The sequence below is a fragment of the Sapajus apella genome, unplaced genomic scaffold, assembly GCF_009761245.1.
Source record: "Sapajus apella isolate SASKATOON/1434 unplaced genomic scaffold, GSC_monkey_1.0 scaffold32, whole genome shotgun sequence".
Classification (NCBI taxonomy): domain Eukaryota; kingdom Metazoa; phylum Chordata; class Mammalia; order Primates; family Cebidae; genus Sapajus; species Sapajus apella.
Window position 1 is genome coordinate 8,743,139 of NW_022436972.1, and position 18,320 is coordinate 8,761,458.

At 31.2% G+C, this 18,320-nt stretch overlaps 1 protein-coding gene across 15 annotated transcripts in view; it reads left to right on the forward strand.

The window, feature by feature from the left end:
* The window catches only part of NBEA (neurobeachin), a 713,110-nt gene that overhangs the window by 144,136 nt on the left and 550,654 nt on the right, over window positions 1-18,320 (forward strand). For 14 of the 15 annotated variants that reach the window (XM_032294855.1, XM_032294857.1, XM_032294861.1 and 11 more), the window contains exon 11: window positions 8,616-8,724. In XM_032294855.1, the coding sequence (XP_032150746.1) occupies window positions 8,616-8,724 (109 nt within the window). Of the gene's footprint in view, window positions 1-6,324; window positions 6,431-8,615; window positions 8,725-18,320 lie in introns of all 15 variants that reach the window. The other variant, XM_032294869.1, reaches the window with a different exon arrangement.

Here is an 18,320-nt window from a genome sequence, read left to right on the forward strand (position 1 = left end):
CTTTGTATTTTCTAGGCATTAGAAAGGTACAATATTTTGGTATTTGGGATAGGTACTGAGGTATCACCTATCATAGTTAGCGTCAGACAGGAATCTAATATGGAGGTTGAAAAAGCCTCCATTATTATTGCAGCCATAGCTACCAAATGCAATCTAAGAGTCAAGTAAGCTTCTATGTGGTTAAAGAGAAAACTGTAGTAAGCAACTGGATATTGTTTGTTCTTGTGACTCTCCCTAATGTACCCTAAATAATTCCATACTTTAAAAGAAAGGTAACAGGTTTAATATAATTAGGAAAACTCAACATAGGGACTTTGGACAATTGTTGTTTAGGAAGGTGATAAGTCCTTTCAATTTTCTGGTTCTGTGATGACAGCCTTGCCAGTTTTTATGGTTGTTGAGCTATTGTGATATAATCCAGTTTCCATGGTTAGCCGTAGACATGTGGATTTGTCAAACTATATGGTCTCAGGGCATCCCAGAGAGCTTCTACTTAGGAAAATGCAAGGTGGTATTTTTACTAGAGCTTAGAATTTGGCTTTTCCAGTGTATTCTGGGTCAAGTTTACTGGAGTACTTGATATGAAAGATAAATAAGAATTAGATTTTAGGCTAGAAGAGACTCTGAAATACATAGTAGTATACAAGTTTTTTTTTTTTTTTTTTTTTAAATAAGTCTGGTTGTATTAATCAGTGTAAGTTATATGATATCAAATTCACCAGGAAATCTTAGTGGGTTTATACAGTAAAGGCCTATGTAGTGTTTATATGATCAAATATAGTTTCTTCAGCAATCTAAGGTTTTGGGTTTCACCATCACATTTCAGAGTAGCTAGTATTCACTGGAGGAGGCAAGAAGAGGGACTAGAGATCTATGTATAAGCTTTTCACTGTTGAAACCCACAAGAGATTTCTGTTACCATTTAGTTGATTTAGTCACATAATTAACTATAATGGGGTTAGGAAATGTCTTCTGTATACACAAGAAGGAATATGACATGGGAATTGTTAATAACCAACATTGTCAGCAGCATATTTGATTTCTTAGCTGGTAAAATTAGTGAGTTGCAATGATTATTGGTCAGAATTACAGGTTTTTTGTGTGAAAGGATGTGATGACTACTAGGGATGTGGTGACATAGTAGTAAGTATTAAACTTGACTTTAACTGAAGTGATGCTCTTTGCCAACATCTGGGCATATTGAATAAGTTTATCTAATTAGTATGTTGAGATCAAAATGTAGGGACTCAGAAGCATTTTTTGAGTCATCTTAGTTTGGAGCTTCATTTAAGTCAGTAAGAATACAAAAAATTTAGTTCCAATTCTGGTTAAGGTAGAGTGAGCACAGTCTACCCTGTTTCTCCTACTCAATGCAAGAATAATACCTTACATGGACAGAATTCATGCAGCTGCTATTTCAGAGCTCTGAAAAGTGAATAATAGCAGATAGAGTGGGGAAGAAGAGCAGAATTCACAGTGCCTTTGAACTGGAAGTGAGTTCACTATACTTTTTGCCTCTTCATTATCCCCCAACATGAACTAAATGCGTTGAAAACCTGGAATTGTGCACCAGGGTGCAGTGAGAGACGACTCTGGGAGAAATCCTCTAGTTCTGGTACATAGTGCCTTGTTAATTTTTCTTTTCTTCACCTTGTTCTGTCATGTCCCAGCCCTCATGTATTCTTATCACCAGTGGGTGCCTATAGAAGCCAACATTCTGAGAGAGACTTTTCTTTGATCAGTGGAGCTAGAGTCCTAAGAGGGTGGGACAAACACCATTTTCTTTTTAATCTCCCTGTCTTTCTGTCAGTGGCCCTGGACATGAACAGACTTGTAGAAGTACATTGCAGAGTAGAGAAACTAAAGCCCTAGTATTTTGATAGGGGAACTGAAAAGAGCCCCAGAACTGAAAATATCAGGGATATCATGGAAAGGGAAGAACATGAGAAAGTAACCCTATAAAATTTTTAAATGAAATGCAGCCCTGACCTGTGCATACATGGAACTAATCCAAATTAGAAGTTGTAGCTGCTGTAATAAGGTAAGAAAAGAAATAAAAGTCGTAGAGATTATAAAGGAAAAAAAAGAATTACCTGTTTTCACAGATGACATGATTGGCTATGTGAAAATTGTCAAGGAAATAACATACACATACATTTTACCACTAGTAAGCCATGTTTGGCATACTAGTGTCACAAGATACTAGGTTCTTAGACAAAAATGATTCATACTTCTCTATATTAACAAGTATAATGTGAAACCAAATTTAAGAAACTGTAGCCTCAAAAATTCTACAAACTGAGACACAAATTTAACAAAACATGTATAGGATGTGTGTGCTGAAAACTACATATTTCTTATGATAGTAGTCAAAGACCAAGTTTAGGGCTATATCATATTCATGGACTCAACATATAAAGATGTCATTAAATTGGTAGATACATTAAACACAATAAGAATTAAAATCCCAGCTGAATATGTTCATTAATATAGACAAGATGATTCTAAAATTTGTTGAATGACAAAGTAACTAGAATAGCTAAACCAGTTTTGGAAAAGAATACAGTTGGAAGAATTATTTTTACCTGACTTTAAGACGGATTTTTAACTGTAATAATGAAGACAGTGTAGCATTAGCAAACGCATTAATCAGTGGAACAGAATAGAGTCCAATAGTCCCACGCATATATGGACAATTAATTTTTGGCAAGGTGCATAAGTAGTCTAATGGAGGAAGGATACTCACATGCCAAACAAATGAGCCTTGACCTAAACCTCACAATTTATATGAATCTTAACTCAAAAAACTAAGTTTAAATATAAAACATGAAACAATAAAACTTCTATAGGAAACATAGGAGGAAATTTATGTGACTTAGGGTAGGCAAAGCTTTCTTAGTTTTGACAACAAAAGCATAATTTACTAAAAAAAAGGATAAATTTCATTTTGACTTTGTCTAAGTTAAAAACTTTTGCTATGCTAAAGATGCAATGAAAACACATGATACAGACTGGTGGATGATAACAGCAAATTGCTTTTATGTGACATAGGATTTATGTCAAGAATAAATAAAGGACTTTCAATCCTTAACAATAAGACTACAATTCAGTTTTTAAAAGTGGACAAAAAAATTGAATAGATACTTCACCAAAGAGAATATGAGTGTCTAAATAGTTCATGAAAAGATGTTCAACATCATTAACCAACAGAGAAATGTAAATTAAAACTATGAGATACCATTATACACCTAGTACAATAAAAAATAGCTATTGTGCTAAATATGGGCAAGAATGTGCAGAACAACTAGAACCTATTACTGGTGAGACTGCCAAAAGGTTCAGCCAGTCTGAAATATGGTTTGGCAGTTAATTATAAAGTTAACCACACACTTATTGTATAGTTTAGCCTTTCTACTCCTGGATATTTATTTATGAGAAATGAGTGAAAATCATGTTCACACAAAAACCTTTATGTGAATGTTTATAGTATCCTTATTCACAATTGCTATTCTACAACCTAAATGCCTTCACAGATGAATGGGTATATAAACTGTGGTACAGCCATTCATACAGTGGAATACTACTCATCAACTAAAAAGAATGGGCTCGATATATATTCTTATTTGGATGCCTCTCAGAGGCAATATGCTGAAAAGGGATATTACTAAGGGAGACTCAGAAGATTATAGACTGTATGATTCCATCTATGTCACATTCTTGAAAAATAAAAATATATAGTGATAGAGAAAAGGGATAGGTAATTACTAGAGCCTATGGGTATTGAGAAGGTGTGACTATAAAGCTGAAAAGTGATAGCACATGGGAATTTTTTGGTGTGATGGAAATGGGCTATGTTTTGATTGTGGTGGTGGTTATACAACCCTGTGTATCTATTTAACATTCTCAAAATGGTACAACAAATAAAAAAGAGATAGATAAAGAAATATCTTTTGACCTTGAAGGGCATTAGAGTATGCATAAATAGTTAAGATCATCCATGTGTAATTATGACCTGTTTCTAATTTTTCTTACCAATTTAGAACTTACGTTCTCCTGAGGGATTAGGAAGTTACATTATTAAATTTCTAAAGCACTCATCTGCCCATATTTACTGTACTGGTGGCTGCCATTTGTAAAATGTCCAGGACATTTTCATAAAGGGACTAGGACATTTAGTGTGCTGTAAGGGGTGGTATGTCAGTTGGGGTTAAAATGCAGTACTATTAGGCTTTGAAAGTTATTTTTTTTACCTTTGAATGCTTTTAGTAAATATATGAAAGGAACTAAAATAAAGAGGTTGTTTTGATCTCACACTATATAAATTTTGTTACATACTATATACTAACATATAGTACTATAAGAGTTTTAGAATGAATTTCTTTACAAATGGAAATTTTAACATTTTGCTTCTTTCAGAAGACAAATGAACACATTTCAAGCACTTTTTTATAATTTGTTTTTAAAATATATTTGTCAGAAATAAAATAAGCTATAAAAGATAAAATTAAAAATCTCTAACAAGACAAAGGAAGATATAAATGAGTAATAGCCTAACTTTTAATACAGCCTCTAAGGAATGCTCTTAAATACCCATGAGAGTGGTAGCAATTCACTTTATAAGGCTGCCTTGCCTTTATATCAGGATGAGAAAGGGTAGCAATTACTGAGAAGAGATTTCATGGCTAGGGGAAGACTTAGTGATTTCATGTGCTACACTATGTATCCATCTGTCCTTGTATTTTACTGTGTTGCATTTCACAATTTTTCTTATTTCATTCTGCATTCACTGCCGCTGCAGGCAGTGGTCTTCTTTAAGATCACATCTTCATGAGGGCATTGTCTAAAAGTGACTGCTAAATGTACCTGGAGTTAGAAACGTTTGGTTTAGCCCTTTCTAATGTTGAACTGTGAAGGAAGTCAAGTCTTATAACTTATTGTGAATTTTTTTTTAATTATCTTGGATGCAAAATTGTCTTGGGTGTGGACTTGAATTGATTAATGTACAGAGGAATCAATTATTTCTGCTATGATCACTCTCATTTAGGAAGAGTTTTATAGTGAGAGAAATACTATAGAAACTATGATGTTAAATATTTTACATAATTTTAATCATCTTTTAAAGTATTTCAGTGCTAAATTAGGCTTAAGCGATGAAACCTTTTGAAAATGTTAAAAGGTTTTTTTCCCTTTATTGATACCATAAATCTGTTTGGAACTTAATCTACTTAATGAATTACTTTGCAACATTCTTTTAAACGGGGAAGAGATATTAGATTTTAAGGGGAATCTTTACTTTTGATGTAAGGTAGTTTCAGTCTTCTTAATAAAAATATGTTTATTTAAAAAGCCAATCTATCTGTGGTACTTTGCTTTTTCAGTAAAAGCCAAATTGAATAGTCAGTTTATGTCTTCAGAGAGCTACCTTTGAACAGAACTTAGGATTATATATTCACTCTTAATCATTTTAGTTTTGAATTAGGTGTATCTATGATATATTGAATTCAAATAATGAAAGTACCTCAAAGATAATAAAACGTTATGGATCAGATTGCATGAGTTATCTATATTAGTTATTTTAAAAAATTAAATATAAATTGAAATGGATAAAGTTATAGTAATATAAGTCAAAATCTATATTTAAATTTTAATGGAATATAAATAATTTTGATTTATAATAAATCATAGTTAATAGATATTCTCAGGTATTTGTGGGCCACGACTGTTGTCGTGTTCTTTATCAATAAAGACCAAAAAGCTCTGGAGAAATGATAAATATGCTAAGTTGTCAGAGGTATTATTATACTATTTCTTTCATTTTTCCCATGGTCTAGCCCTTTAAAATCTGATACTTGAAATAAATATTATTTTCTAACTTAAATTGAGCTGATAAGAATTACAAGATGGTAATTATTTTTAAGAAAAAACACACAATAGGTTATTAGCATCATTTTCCTTAAAAAGATACAGGATTACAAACTCTTATCCATTCCTAAAGTAGAATTGCTGCTTATAGAACATGTGTTATGGTACTGTCTGTTGAAAAGTTTAGCAATTATATGTCATGACATAATCATCAGCATACATTTTGTCTATGAAGTAAAATACTTCTCTGAAAATCTGTTCCTAGGCATTGCTATACTTTTCAAGAGAATGTTCTATGTTGTGTGTATTAGTTTTGGCTGACACAGATACTTGCTTTTTGGTTTATCCTATAGTATATATTTAGATCCTCTGCAGATGAACTGATGTGTTCTAGACAGGAAGTGGTATGTAGGAGATATAGGAATGGGCTGAAGTATCCTTTATATTTGCCTTTGTATCTAGGGGAGTTGGAAATAGGCAAGAATGGAGAGAAATTTTGTATGGCAGTACACAGAATTTTGCAAGTTTATTGTGAGCCCTGCAACAATCCGATGCATTTTAGTTACTGGTAAGTTTGTTAAATTATGTTTGAAAATGTACCTCTTCGAAGATGGCCATCTATTTACTATTACGTCCACCATGTCAATTATACCTTATTGTAAAGATTTTTTTGTTTTGTTTTGCAAAGTTGTGGTATTGCTATTGCATTGGGTTTTAGGTATAAATTAAAACTAATTTTGTTAGTGAATGCATTTGACATTTCAATTGGTGTCATGGTTAATATTGAAGTGAAATTAACACTTTATGGATAGCAGAGTACCGTGTTAAGATTTTGGAATAATAATGTTAATATTTTTGTTTTTGTAATGGAACTCCACTGTGTTTAGAGGTTTGAGTTAACTCATTAGATGTTTGAGAGTGAGTAGTTATTCTGACATAAAAGAATGAGAAAATCCATGTCATGCTTGCAATTTTATATGGTTCTACATAGGACGGTGATTTACTTTGAGAAATACTTTTAGCCTTTTTTCATGTACCGTAGGGACCCTTGTGAGACACTTCTAGTCTTTGTTTTTGGCAGTGCTTATGTTTAGGAATCCATCTTCTCCCTAAACCACTAACTTTGGTGTATGTAAGAATTCTCCGAACAGATTAGGAAATTGTGTAATATCTATGCATAGTTTTCTTTATTCTTTTTAAACATCTAGGCAGATGTGTTATGTGTAATATAGTACTTAGCAATTTGAAGTGGCCTTGACTATTCAATTCATTTCACGTGGACTAGATTGCTTAATAGCTGTGCTTCTTTACAGAAAGATTTTTAAAATTCCCAAGAGATTCCTTGGCAGTTGTATTTTTCTTGTAAGTGTCTGTCTTTGGCTTAAGGACAAAGTAAAAGGATATCATTGATTTGTGATAGTTTACATTTTTTGTGGTTTAAGGATACAGGGTCAGTTAATATAATTGAATTTTAATTTCCTGTAATGAAGTACTTTGTTTCTAGATACTATATTTTTTTCCAGCTGATATCATGTAGTTCATTAAACTATCAATTTTTATAATAATGTTAATTTTCCTATTGGTTCTTGTTATGAGAACACATCTGATTTGAACAAAAGTAGCCACATTATGAGAAAAATATAATGTCATCCCTTTTGAAACTGGAAGAGGTAGAATAATTCAGAAATTAGAATAATTTCAGATTCCTTTTGGGCTCTAATAATTTTCAAGTTTTCCATATTACCAAATTGTCTGAATTATTGTAAGAATGAGTACTTATACATTTAAAATATATTTAGGAATTTGTCGTTTTACCCTTTCTTCTGGATATAAATAGGTAATTTAGGGTATATTACAAACATTGTTAATTGATTCTATTTTAATTCTTGATAAAATCTGGTATATAGTAATTTATTATGAACTACATTAAGCATGTACAATAAAGGAATATGTATTTCCATTATTCAGAATACTGTATTCATGTATCTGTGTTGCTGGTTAAAATTATTATGTGTAACTGTGAAGTAACATTATCAAAGCTTAATTCAATGCAATCATTTCTTTTTATTTTGTTTCTTAATTCAAAAGACATATATCAAGTGCTTAATCTTTGTCTGACACCTCTTTGTTTGCTTTTATGTATTTGTTTATACATTGTGTAATTGTCAGTTTTCATTTCAATAATACATAAATCATTTCTTTGCTCTCATGAACTTTTCTGAGGGCATACCTGGACATATGTGACATGTTGCATATTTCTCTGGATTATTTTTTAACAAAGTGTTTTTGAAGAATAGGTCTAAATGAAAAGTTTATTTAAAAATAGGCTTGTTAATACAAAGCAATATTTGCATGTATATTTAAAATTCTCTACAATAGCTTGTTATTCAAAAGAATGTTATGATACTGTCTTTATTATGGAAAATGATATGTATATGTTCCTTAGGTTTACTTGAAGCCAGACATATACATATATGTAGAGATAAACTTTGTTTTACTTTGGAATGTAAAAAAACTATACAGTTATGATTCAGTTTATTATATTTAATTTGTAAAGGACAACACTAGTTTTCTCATGCTTATGAGAAAATATATTACTGCATAATATAAGCCATAATAGTCATTATCAGTAAAATAGAGATTAGATTTGAATATAGTTATTATCTTTTGGCATAATAAAATACTGAAATGGAACACTATGTTTATAACAAACATGTGATGATTACATAATGATATCTGTACTTTACATGCAGTGCTACTCTTTTGGCATTCCTGGTTGAACTACTTAAAAGTTCAGTAGCCATGCAAGAACAGATGCTGGGTGGAAAAGGCTTTTTAGTCATTGGCTACTTACTTGAAAAGGTAAGTGATATGTGTTGATGGTTTATTGTGTAGCCTCACAGTTGGACAGCTCACAATCACTAATTATATTTTTTCTATAATTTCCCTTTCCATTGACTGTGTAGAGATTATACTGTTTGCTAATTCACAAACATCTTAGATTTAAGTGTAGACATGGAATTAACTGGATATTGGACGCGTAATTAAGAAATTTTGAAAGAAATTAAAGTAAAAAAGAAAGTAAAGTTTTCATCTGTCTCTATTCAAGCAATAAGTATAATTTCTCTTAAGTTTTTCTATAATAGTAACCCCTTATTTCTACTTTTACTTTCTAAGGTGTCACTTATCCATGGTCAACTGCAGTCCAAAGATATTAAATGGAATAAACAATTTATTACTTTTAAATTATGTGCTGTACTGAGTAGAGTGATGAAGTATCATGCCATCCCTCTTCATCAAGCCCAAGACGTGAATCCTCACTTTGATCAGCTTCTTCATGCTGTACACACTATCTCCCTAGTAGTCATTTAGTAGCTATCTCAGTTCTCGGATTGAAAGTCATATATATCATCCACCAGGGATCTTGGAACTATTGCCTTGGGTTAAGAAGGAGCTTCTGTAGTTGTTTCTTTGCTATCTTCTCACTTAGACTTTTTTTTTTTTTTGAGACAGTGCCTCACTCTGTCTCCCAGACTGGAGTTCAGTGGCTCAATCTTGGCTTGCTGCAACTCCCACCTCCGGAGTTCTATCAAGCAATTCTCCTGCCTCAGCCTCCCTAGTATCTAGGATCACAGACACGCACCACCATGCCTGGCTAAGGTTTTGTATTTTTAGTAGAGACAGGGTTTCATCATGTTGGCCAGGCTGGTCTTGAACTCTTGACCTCAAGTAATTCACCCGCCCCAGCCTCCCAAAGTGCTGGGATTATAGGCATGAACCACCATACCTGGCCATCTTGAAAGTCTTTTTTATTAAGATAAAAATCTTAATCTATATTTAGTTTACATGGATTTACTTGTTAGTTTTTGTATGATTTTTAAATTATACGGTCAAAGTTTTTATTTTATAGTAACAGAAACATTATTTTGTGCCTCTTTTTCCCTGATGTTAATATATGACTATTTCCAGTAGTTTTTCTGATCTGTATGTAGTATAAACAAGAAAAATTAGATGGGTTTACTTTTTCCCATTTTGTGTCATTTATGTTGTTTTATGACCTCTTTTGCTTTAGTTACAGCTGTACTTTTATGATAATGAATGCTGAATTTCTGATTATGATCTTATAAGAGTTTTATCATGTGATTTCCTTTAAAAATTAAAGTGGGATTTCATGAATAAGCTTTTTTTAATAACAGATACCTATGCGCTTCAATGACACTTGCAGACCTCTTATTATCAGTTAGTTAACTCTAATATTCAGCTGCTCTGAAAATGAAACTATTTGAGAAGTAATAGAGGTGAGATCTCAACTAAGGTATAGACATATATTCCCTTTGGAAAAAAACTGAGGATATTTTGAAGTAGCTTCAATTTCACCTCCAGTTGTTTTACATTTGAAGTGTTATCAATTGATTAATGGATAAACAAAATGTGTGTATATATATGCAATTGAACATTTAGTTACAAAAAGAATCAAGTTCTAAAATATGCTTTATTTTATATATTACGTGTATTTCTACATACTATTTATATATATCATGTCTTTTCTTTGAAACAAGTACTGACCTTTCTTTAAGGATTAATGATTGAAGAGTGGTAAATTGTTAAGTAAATTGATCATTGGTAGCATTTATTTATTGAGATAATTTTTTCTGTAACATTATTAAAAACTTAAGGCTGTTTGGCTTATTTTTTTAAATAATAGAATACTCATTTTCTATATCTAGAGTATTAAGAATCATTTAGAAGATGTATAATAAACTATAGTTAACATGAATTTGATAACATGAAATGCCTTTGTAAGATTACTGTGTGTGACAGGGTTTTTGTGAAGACTCACCCTTTAAAAATGCTATTGTCTATTTACTAAGAATATATTAGAAAATTCTAAAGTAAACTTTTTTTACTTAAAACTTAGCAAATAATTAGAAATATTTATACAAGCCTTCACATAAAAAATATATGTTAATATTTCAAATATTATAATGTCAATTTAGTGAATGCAAAAAACTATTTCTTTGTAGTTTTAATTTGCACTTTTCCTAGATTTTGAATAAGATTAGACATTTTCATATATAATTATTAAAAATTAATCTTTTATCTTCTTTGTTATTCATTTTCTTTATCAATTTTTCCTATGTCTCTTCATGATTCCCACCCCTAGTCAATCCAATTCACTTTTTGCTTTATGAATTGCTTATTCTGAATATTTTATGTAAATGGAATTATATAATATTTGTCTTTCTGTTTCTGGTCCATTTTGGTTAGCATAATGTTTTCGGTGTGTATCCATGTTATAGCACAGTTTAGAATTTTGTTCTTTTTTATGGCTAAATAATATTCCATTTAGATGTATACATTTTGTTTCTCCATCAGTTAATGTACATTTGTTTTGTTTCTATGTTTTGGCTATTATGAGTAAAGCTGCCATGAATGTTCATGTACTAGGTTATATGTGGATATATGTTTTTATTTTTGTTCAGGAGATACCTAGGAGCTGATTTGCTGGGTCCTTTATTTACCTATTTGAGAAACTACTGATGTTTTTTAAAACAACTCCATCATTTTACCTCCTACCAACCGTATTTAAGAGTTCCAAATTTTGCACATCCTTACCAACTCTTGTTTTGTATGTCTTTTTTATTCTGGCCCTCCTAGTGGGTGTGAAATGGTGTATCATTTCTTAAATTTGTATTTCTGTGATGACTAGTGATGCTGAATATCTTTTCATGTGCTTATTTTCTATTTTCATGTGCTTACTAGCTATTTGTTGATATATATTTTTTGAAGAAATTTCTTAAATCTTTTGCCCATTTAAAAATTGTGATATGTGTCTTTTTATTATTGAGTTGTAGGAGTTTTTTTTTTTTTTTTTTTTTTTAACATTCTAGATACTACCCCCTTAGTAGATGTATGATTAGCAAATATATTCTTCCATTCTTTGGCTCACATTACTTTGCATTTCCCTGATGACGGTAAAGTTGAGCATATATTTATTGTCCTTCTGGATATATTTTTTTGTCCCTTCAAACTGTTTGCCAGTTTTCATTTGGGTTGTCTGTCACTTTGTTATTGATTTGTGGAAATTATATATATTATATGTGTGCTTACTTTGTTGGATATACACTGCAAATTATCTCTTCTTCTTTGGCTTGCCTTTTCACTCTGTTAATAGTGATTTTCTGATAAGTAATCAAAAATACTGATTTTTGATTAGTAACAGAACTTACTAATTTTAATATAGGTTAAATTTTCAGTTTCTTTTATGATCAGTCAACTTTATACCCATATATATCCCAAAGGCATACGATTATTTTGTTTTATCTTTCATATTTAGATCCATAATTTATCTGGAATTGAATTTTATATATGGTATGAGGTATAAAGGTCAAGGTTCTTTTTTTTCCTGATGTATGTCATTTAGCTGGCCCAGTACCATTTTTTTAAAAGATGATTTCTGACTGCATTGCAGTCTAATCTTTGCCGTAAATCAGATAACCATTTATGACTGGGATTTTTTTTTTCTTTGAGATAGTACATTGATATTTTAATTAGCATAGCTTTCTTTTTAGTATGGCCTGATATTTAAGAGTATGTCATCTAGCTTTACTGCTGTTCTTGAAGATTGCCTTGGCTATATTTCAGTCCTTGCATTTCCGTGTATATGAGCTTAGCAAATTCAACCAAAAAGCATGAGGATTTTTATTATATTATGTTGACACCTTTCCTATATTAAATCTTTCAAGTCATATACTTGGTATATTATTTTATATATTTAGATTCTCTTTTTTAGTTTTTTTATGTAATAGTTTCTGTCTTTTTTATGGATTTCCAGATATTTGATATTATTTGATACTTTTAAAATTTTAGTTTTTTACACTTGATCTTACCCGAATGGCCAAGAAGCAATTAAAAGTTTTGATTTTTAATTTGTTACCAGTACATAGAATGATAATTAATGTTTTTGTTGAACTTTTATATACCAATCTTTCTATTCCTCTGTTAAATCTATTCATTTGTAGGTTTTTTTCAAGAAAAAATTTTTGTGAACAATAACAGTTGAGAATGATAGTTTTGTTTTTTCTCTCTATTATTTATTTATTTATTTTTACCTTGCCTTGCTGTGCTACCTAAAGACTGCCAATACAGTGTTGAATAGAAGTTGTGATAGTAGCCATCCCTGTCTTATTCCTGATCTCATGGGCAATGCTTTTAATACTTAGCCACTAAGTGTGATATTTTTTATAGATTAAAAAATACTTTTTATAGATTTTTTAGTTAAATTAAGGAATTACCTGTTTCTAATTTGCTGAGAGTTTTCTTTATTATAAACAGGATTTTATCAAACACCTTTTCTGCAGTATTTGAGATGATTATGATGTTTCTTCATTCTTAATTTAGTGAATTATATTGATTATTTTTCAGAAGTTAAACCTTCCTTATATTCCTGGACTCTCGTTTACTCCTAAATCTACTCTTTTTCCAACCAGGCTTTCATGCTTACATGTCCTTTAAAATGGCTCGTGTTTGTCACCAGTGGCCTTCATAGTCTGTCCTATGGTTATTTCTCAGTCCTTATCTTATTTGACCTGTGAGTATTTCAGTTGAGCATTCTTTCCTTCTTGAAATGCTTTCTTGCATTGTGTTTTGTGATGACTTGCTTTGTTTTTTTCTTATTCTCTCTCAGTAGTTCTGCTTCATCGTTCCAAATTCTGTCCCAGTGATTAATCCTGAAAAGCATTTCACTTTTTCATCTACACAATAACTCTAATTGAGATTAACCACTTCTACAGCTTTTATGATCCTGCAATACTAATTACTCTTAATTGTTTCTCCTAGTTTTAGTTCTACTTGGATTTGTATTAATCTTCTTGTCTAAATTATGCAAACTGATTTTTCTCTTAAATTTTTCATCCTTCAGAGTTCTTTATCTTATTCAGCGGTGCCACCATTCAACAAGTAGTTGAAATCAAACATTTAAATCTTTTTCACTCTATTTTTTTTTTTGCACTCTACCTCCAAACTCTTAGGTAATTATGTTGTCTTACTGTCAAAACATATCCAGAATCAATTACCACTTTCTATTTATTTCTCAACTCCTTACCGTGTTCGTTGATACCATCTTAGTTCAAACCATCATCATCTTTCACCATTGGTTACCTACAGTCCATATTTCACTTGCACTTAGACCAGTTGTTTTAAAATGTGTCAAATCTTACTCAAGTCTTCATCCTTCTCATAATGAAGTTATAAGCTTTATGTCTTACATCATCTCTTACCACTCCTCTTGCTTTCTCTGTTTTTAGGCAAAGGCCTTTTTGCCTTTCTCTTAAGAACTAAAATGGTAAGCATTTACCCAAGGGCTTTTGCATTTACTTCCCCCATTGTTTCCATCACTCTTCAGATAATCACAGAATTTGTTTCTATGCTGCATTCAGGATTTTGCTTAGATGATGCCTTATCTTGGAAATATTCTCCGATCATTCTGAATAAAATAGCATCCCTTCTATAACCATCACTATTTACCTACTCTGCAAATTTTTACAGTACCATTCTGGCATGTTTTATATTTTTTACTAATTTTCTGCCTCCTTCTGCTAGAATGTAGGCCTTATAAAAGCAGGGGCAATACATATACATATATATATATATATATATATATATATATATATATACACACACATACACACACATATATATATATGTATGTTTTTTTCTCTACCCTTATTGTTATATCTTCAGCACCTAGAAAGGCATTTGGCTCAGAAAATAGTTGTTGAATTGAGTGTATGAAAAGTACTTGCATGCTTGTCTGATTACCAAGAAAGAGTAACTTTTTTTTGTCTTTCTCAGAGGAATACTCACAGTGAGGTATTTTTAAATAATCAGTGGCCAGGTTAGTATTATTAGTATAGGTAATTGAAGTTTCATTTTTAGTTTATTAGCTAATAACAGGTTACTGGTTAATTGTCACTTAGCTTTTATCTTCTTGTCATAGAAGATATTTAAGGAAGATGGTATAATGAGAGGCCTTTTAAATAACAATTTTACTGTTCTATGCAAAAAATTTTAAGGTGTTTTGTTTTGTTTTGTTTTGCCAAAATATGATATTCTGGAAAACTTAGAGGTTATCCAGTGTATTCAGTAGGATATTTTTTTGTGTGGTTAGTAGAAAATTTGATTCAAAGTATCTTAAACCTTAAGAAAATATACTAACAAATGTATCTGAAAGTCTAGTGTTAGATGGCATATCAGTTATATTCTTGGCAGGAAACAGATGGCGCTCTCAACCTAGGTTATTGAGAAGAGTTTAATGCAAGGGTATTTGAAAAGTTGTAAGCAGAGAGCCTGGCAAGATTTGAAGAGATGAAGGGAATAAGTGTTTAACATAACCTTAAGAGAAACTTATTGTAGCTATAGGAGAAGGGTACCTGATGGGAGTGTGGTCTTCAAGAAAAGAGTATAGTGTAAGTGTTCTGAAGGGGTAAAATCTGGAAAATATATACCCAGCCTCATTTTTTTTTCTGTCCTTTAATTTCTAGCTAATGTCTCCAGTTAATAAAATCCACTGGAAACTAGTAGGCAAGGGAACATCCCAAGCATGAAAATAGAACAGGGAGGCTTGGAAAGGCAGCAAAAGGTTGGTAAGGCAGCAAACAGTAAATTGTATTTCAGGGCTGGGTTATCTGACTCTCAATAATATCATCAGAGACGCAGGTTTTATCCCTGTCTCTGCTGTACCAGCTACAGTGTTGATTTTATGCGAAAGTTGATACTGTTTGAGGTCACAAGGCTGCCAGGGAGAACTGGTGCTGTAGACCTTCATATCCAGGTAAAGAAAGAGAGCTCCTTTCTGTGAATTACTGAGCAAGATTCTTGTCTCCATTTTGATTGGTTAGCTTAGGTCTCAGCTGGTCTACCTTTGAACCAACTGTTGCTATGAAAATGCTAAACTTTGATACTGAGTCTCTGAACTAATCCTTGCCTGCCACCTCCCCTATCACTCCACCAAAACAACAACAAATGGTTAATATGGTTGGATTAGGCTATTTGGAGCACAACCTAAGAGTCCTGAGAGGAGCAGAGTGGATAATGGACTACTTTATAATGTACCTCTATAATTACAATAGTTTTACACAATTTATTGAATTATATAATCCTACATGTTATTTATATATGTGTGTGTGTATATATAATGGTTTCTGCAATAAAAATGAATATTTGTGATAACCTGTTCCATTATGGGCTAATCTAAATTGTTGGAAGAATCTGTCTTTATTGAAGTTTCTTTTTGTAATCTCCAGTGCTCCTGTTTGGTTGAGTTAATTCTGGAGTGGATGCTATAATGTAACTGTTTTTTGTAACTTCTCAGATATTATTTCCAAATATGGTTAGTCATGACACATATAGTACTTCTTAAAAATTATGTATCCTGTCACCACACAAAAGTAATATCTAGATCAAATTCCAGAGCTTACATTTTCTAAGAGATTTAAATTGTATTTTCATCTAATGGTTACAGATTTATAACTATAAATTGTCCAAGTATGGATCTCTTTTTAAAATAGCCTTACTTGAGAAAATGAAAACAAATACCAAAATAGAAAAATATTTTAAAACCATTAATCAAAGGAAACTCATTTAAAAACAGAATTAGAGATCTTCTTTCTTCTTTTCCTAGGCTCTCTGTGTTTTTTTTCCTACCTATTCTATTCTAACACTATTTTTGAATTAGACATTAATTTAGTTAAACATTTCCTGAGAAATTAGGGTAATGATAAGGAAGATAAAAGATGAATAAAATAATATCCTTTCTTATGTTAGGAAAGAAAGTTTGTTTTTTTTTTTTTTTTTTTTTTTTTTTTTTCTAACAGTAATACAAGAAAGAAGGAATAAATACTACTAAGAGGTAAAGGTAACATGCTGTTGAAGAGAGTGTTCATTTTATACATTTATCTACTGTTTATAATCCAGAAAAGCAGGATTTTGAGTAGGTCAATAAAATGACACAATTTTAGAAAAGTATTTTCTAAGGAATAATTTTAGAATGAAAAGCTACTACTCAGTAGGATTAATTGATATGTGAAACCACAAGTCCATTTTTACTTTATTTTATCCCATTTTATTGGTAATATGGAAGTCCTTGTGATGTTTCTGGTATATGTTTTAGTATCATGGTCCATGTTCCAAACTTGTTTCTATATTATGAATTCATCAAGTGGATATATTTATAATAGTCAGCTTGATTTTATAATACAGGTTAACCTTTATAAGCACATGATGAGTAATTTTTATGAGCTACAGTCTGGTCGCATAGCATGTTTAGTAACATGATCTGACTGTATTCTATTTTAGAGTTTTAAGTGTAAGAGTAGAATGTGTCAGATCATGCTCTTGAAATCATTACTACTGAATAAAAATAGAATGTAAAAGAAGCTATGTGAAATTATAATTAATGAAGGAGCTGGCTGAAGTTTTAAATACTATTGATCTCTTATTTTAATTTTATTCCTTATGAATAAAATATTTTTAAAGTACTATATTATTTTCATTGATATTTCTTTAAATATGATTACCCAGTCTTTACTTTTTTAACTCAAATATTTGTTTTGGTTCTCCTTTATTAACTCAGCTATTTATTTAGATTATTTTAACCATCTTCTATAAAATTTTCATGGAAAATTATAAACTAAGGTTTGGTTTGAATTTTGTAGGCTACTGCTTCTGTAAGCACCTTTGATATTTTTGTCAGACACACAATTCTGTTAATGCTAAACCATTTTTAACCTTATCATAATTTGAATCATTTTAATGCCCCCTTCTCAGTAAAACCTGTTAACCCTCCTGCAAATGTCTTATCTGCTCCATAGTCTTCCATGAACTTAGTAACCTCTAACATGTTACATAGTTTACCTTTTTATTTTACTTACTCTATGTTCCTGACCTATCATCTCTTAGAATATGTTCTGTAAGACAGAGTTTTTTCTTTAATTTTGTTAGCTGCTCTTTTGACAGTGCCAGGGAGAGTATTTGACTAATAGTGAGTAATCAACATGTGTATTTTCTAAATGACTGAAAGTCTTGAGCTCTACCTTTAAGGTAAAGGAAATGTATGCAAGGGTGTTACAAACTAGGGGAGAAAGATGGAGAAAGCAAGGGAAGCACATGAGTACTGTGGGTGAAACTGGCCTATGGAAATATTTTGTGGGACTCAACAAAGAGGTTTAGTTTTGGTCCTCACCACTCTTTATTGTCTCCTAGTCTAGTTTACACATTGTTGTTAGTTATTTGCAATCATTTTAGTTTGTGACCTTTTATGTAGAAGTGTGAAAATTCATGATGTACTTGTTTATTGAGTTGTCCTTATTGTGAGCATGAGAAATGTAGCTAAATCATATGGCAGGTAAAATTGGTAAGACAAATTTATCCTTTTTTAAACTTTGATCCTCTTAAACTGA